This window comes from Crocuta crocuta, unplaced genomic scaffold (assembly GCF_008692635.1).
Source record: "Crocuta crocuta isolate KB4526 unplaced genomic scaffold, BGI_CrCroc_1.0 scaffold243, whole genome shotgun sequence".
NCBI lineage: Eukaryota > Metazoa > Chordata > Mammalia > Carnivora > Hyaenidae > Crocuta > Crocuta crocuta.
This window is the reverse complement of record NW_027529596.1, coordinates 2,133,643-2,136,157: the sequence shown is the minus strand read 5'-3', so window position 1 is coordinate 2,136,157 and position 2,515 is coordinate 2,133,643. Positions and strand designations below refer to the sequence as shown.

The 2,515-nt window shown below is 64.2% G+C and overlaps 1 protein-coding gene across 1 annotated transcript in view; it reads right to left on the bottom strand.

Moving 5' to 3' along the window:
- CD247 (CD247 molecule) overlaps positions 1-2,515 on the bottom strand; it is a 66,985-nt gene that overhangs the window by 3,173 nt on the left and 61,297 nt on the right. Inside the window, exons 2-3 of the mRNA XM_077761792.1 lie at positions 1,152-1,255; positions 289-447 (exon numbers count right to left, since the gene is read on the bottom strand). Of these exons, the coding sequence (XP_077617918.1) occupies positions 289-447; positions 1,152-1,255 (263 nt within the window). The remainder of the gene's footprint in view (positions 1-288; positions 448-1,151; positions 1,256-2,515) is intronic.

Sequence of the window (2,515 nt, the reverse complement as noted above, 5' to 3'; positions counted from 1 at the left end):
TACCCAGCTTCCCCCCCCGCCCGCAGAGCTCACAGCCGAGAACAGAGCCACGAGGAGCCTGGAGCCCCGCCGTGCTCCGGGGGGACCCAGGACCCAGGATTCTTGTCCAGTGGCCTTGGGTCCTTCCGGTGTGGGCCTCGTCACCCGATCTGTCCCTCTGGGGGCAGATGGCCCCACTGTGGCCAAGAAGTTTAAGGGGAGGTGGGTGGGCCTTGGGTACAAGGGTGTCGCCTGAGGCACCGGACGGAGGAAGAGACGGGCGTGGGAGNCAGGGAGGGGGGCGCCCACCTGCTGTCCGCCCATCTCGGGGTCCAGGCCTCGTCTCTTATCCAAAACTTCATACTCCTGCCTTCCTCCCAGGTTGAGCTCCTGAAACCGAGGGGAAAGGGTCAGAGACACGAAGGCTGCCGGCTGGGGGGCTGGGGGCTGGGGGCTCCCTCGGGCCAGCTCTCAAGGGAAGGAGCAGGACCCGGCTGGGGCGGGAACGGGCCCATCCGGGCACCGGCATCTCAGAGACCGTGTGTGTGCGTGTGTGCGCGCGTGTGTGTGCGCGTGTGTGCGTGCGCGTTTGTGTGTGCGTGCGTGTGCGCGTGTGTAGCTAGATTCCACCCGAGTCCCGTCGCCCCAGGAGAGTGAAACCTCTTACCTGCGGCCCTGAAGACCCACTGGCGCCCCNCCTCCCCCCCGCCGCGGGCACCATGGCCACCCCCCCACCCCCACCCCCGCCCTGGGAGAAATCCACACTCTGCGAGGCACCCCTGCTCTGGGCTGGTCCTCGCATTTACTGACTGGGAGCCTGGGGGTTCCAGGGACAGGCTGGTGGCCCCAGGCAGCAGCGGGACAGCAGCACCTGGGGAAAGGCCTCAGGTCCCCACCTCCCGTGCTTCGTTGCCCGAAGCCCCTCTGCTGCCAGCAGTACCCGCCCGGGGCCTCTGATGCTCGCACGTGCGTCTGGTTGCCCAGGAAGACCCCCCCACCGGGCTCTGCCTGCCACTGCTCAGGTCACCGGCCGCCCGCCCACCCACGGGGCACACTCGGCTGGTCCCTGCTTTGCCATGGACACCATGCTCCGGGCACTGCCCACGCCTGAGACTTTCCAAGACTGAGGCCCCTCTGAACATCCAGCAAGCTGGGGAGCCCACGGCACCCACCTTTGCTCTCAGGAACAGGGCAGTGACAATGACGCCATAGATGAAGAGGACTCCGTCCAGCAGGTAGCACAGTTTGGGGTCCAGGAGGCCGAAGCTCTGTGCATCTGGGCCAGGAGAGCAGAGTGAGCAGCGGGTCTGGTGACGCCGCAGGCCCCACCCTCCCAGGGCGGCCCCGGGACCCGTCATCATGACACGGGGGGCTGCACCCAGTCCCCTCACCCCATCTGACCGCAGCCTCCCTCAACAGCGGGACATGACACCTCAGGGTGGGGGGGGGCGGTCACAGGTCCTGGGAGGACGGAAGGGAAGCAGAAACCAGGTGGGGGGAGGTGAAGCTGTCCAGTGGACACAGGCCTGCTGCGTCAGGCCCACTGCAGCCCAGCCGTGTGTGAGCGTCCCCGGAAGCCTCTGTAATAAGATGCCCGTGTCTGGACGAATGCCACCAGCCGGGTCAGGTATGTGGCTCCCGAAGGCCGGCCCACAGGGAGAGGGCAGGACCCATGTTCGGTTGATATCATGCATCAGGACTGTGGGAACTGGGGCTGACCCCCCTTCCGGGCTCCCATTCCTCGGTGCCGGGCACTGAGCGGCCCCCCCTCAGGGTGGGGTGGAGGGGGGTCTGGTGCTGGCCTTCCTCCCCTGGGCCCCAAGGAGTCTCATAAGCCCCAAAGGTACATTTGGTGAGCCCCGCCCAGCCTGCACCTGGCATTCCCGCTGCTCACGAGTCCCAGCCCATGGCCCCAGCTTTGTCTGTCCCTGTCCCCCCACACACACACTTACAGTCCTGGGGACACACCTTGCTCTTCCGGACTATTTGCCTCTGTGCCTTTGCATGCACTGTTCCCTCTACATATCCTCTGCCTCTGTCTGCCTGCAGCCAGCCCTCCGTCTCGTGGAACTGGACGCATCCTACAAAGCACCGCTCAGAAACCCATCCAGCCTGTCCTGCCCCAAACTGCAGGTGGCACCCCCACTGCCCTCTTAACCTTGGTCAATTTAGTTAGTGCTGCATTTTATTTTTTTTAGTGTTTATTTATTTTGGGAGGAGCAGAGACAGAGGGAGACAGAATCCACAGCAGGTTCCGGGCTCCGAGCTGTCAGCACAGAGCCCGACGCGGGGCTCGAACCCACGAGCCAGGAGCTCATGACCTGAGCCCAAGTTGGACGCTCAACTGACAGCCGCCCAGGAGCCCATTGCACGGGCATTTTAGTGCAACAGGCTTGGAGAAGGGGATACAGCAAATGTTTTGAGTAAATAAACGTGATTTTATTTCAGAGCTCACTGCACTGTGAGGAGACGCGGTCCAGACTCTACCTCCGTCCAGGAATTTGCAGCGACTCGGCCCCTGTAGCGCACCTGCCCC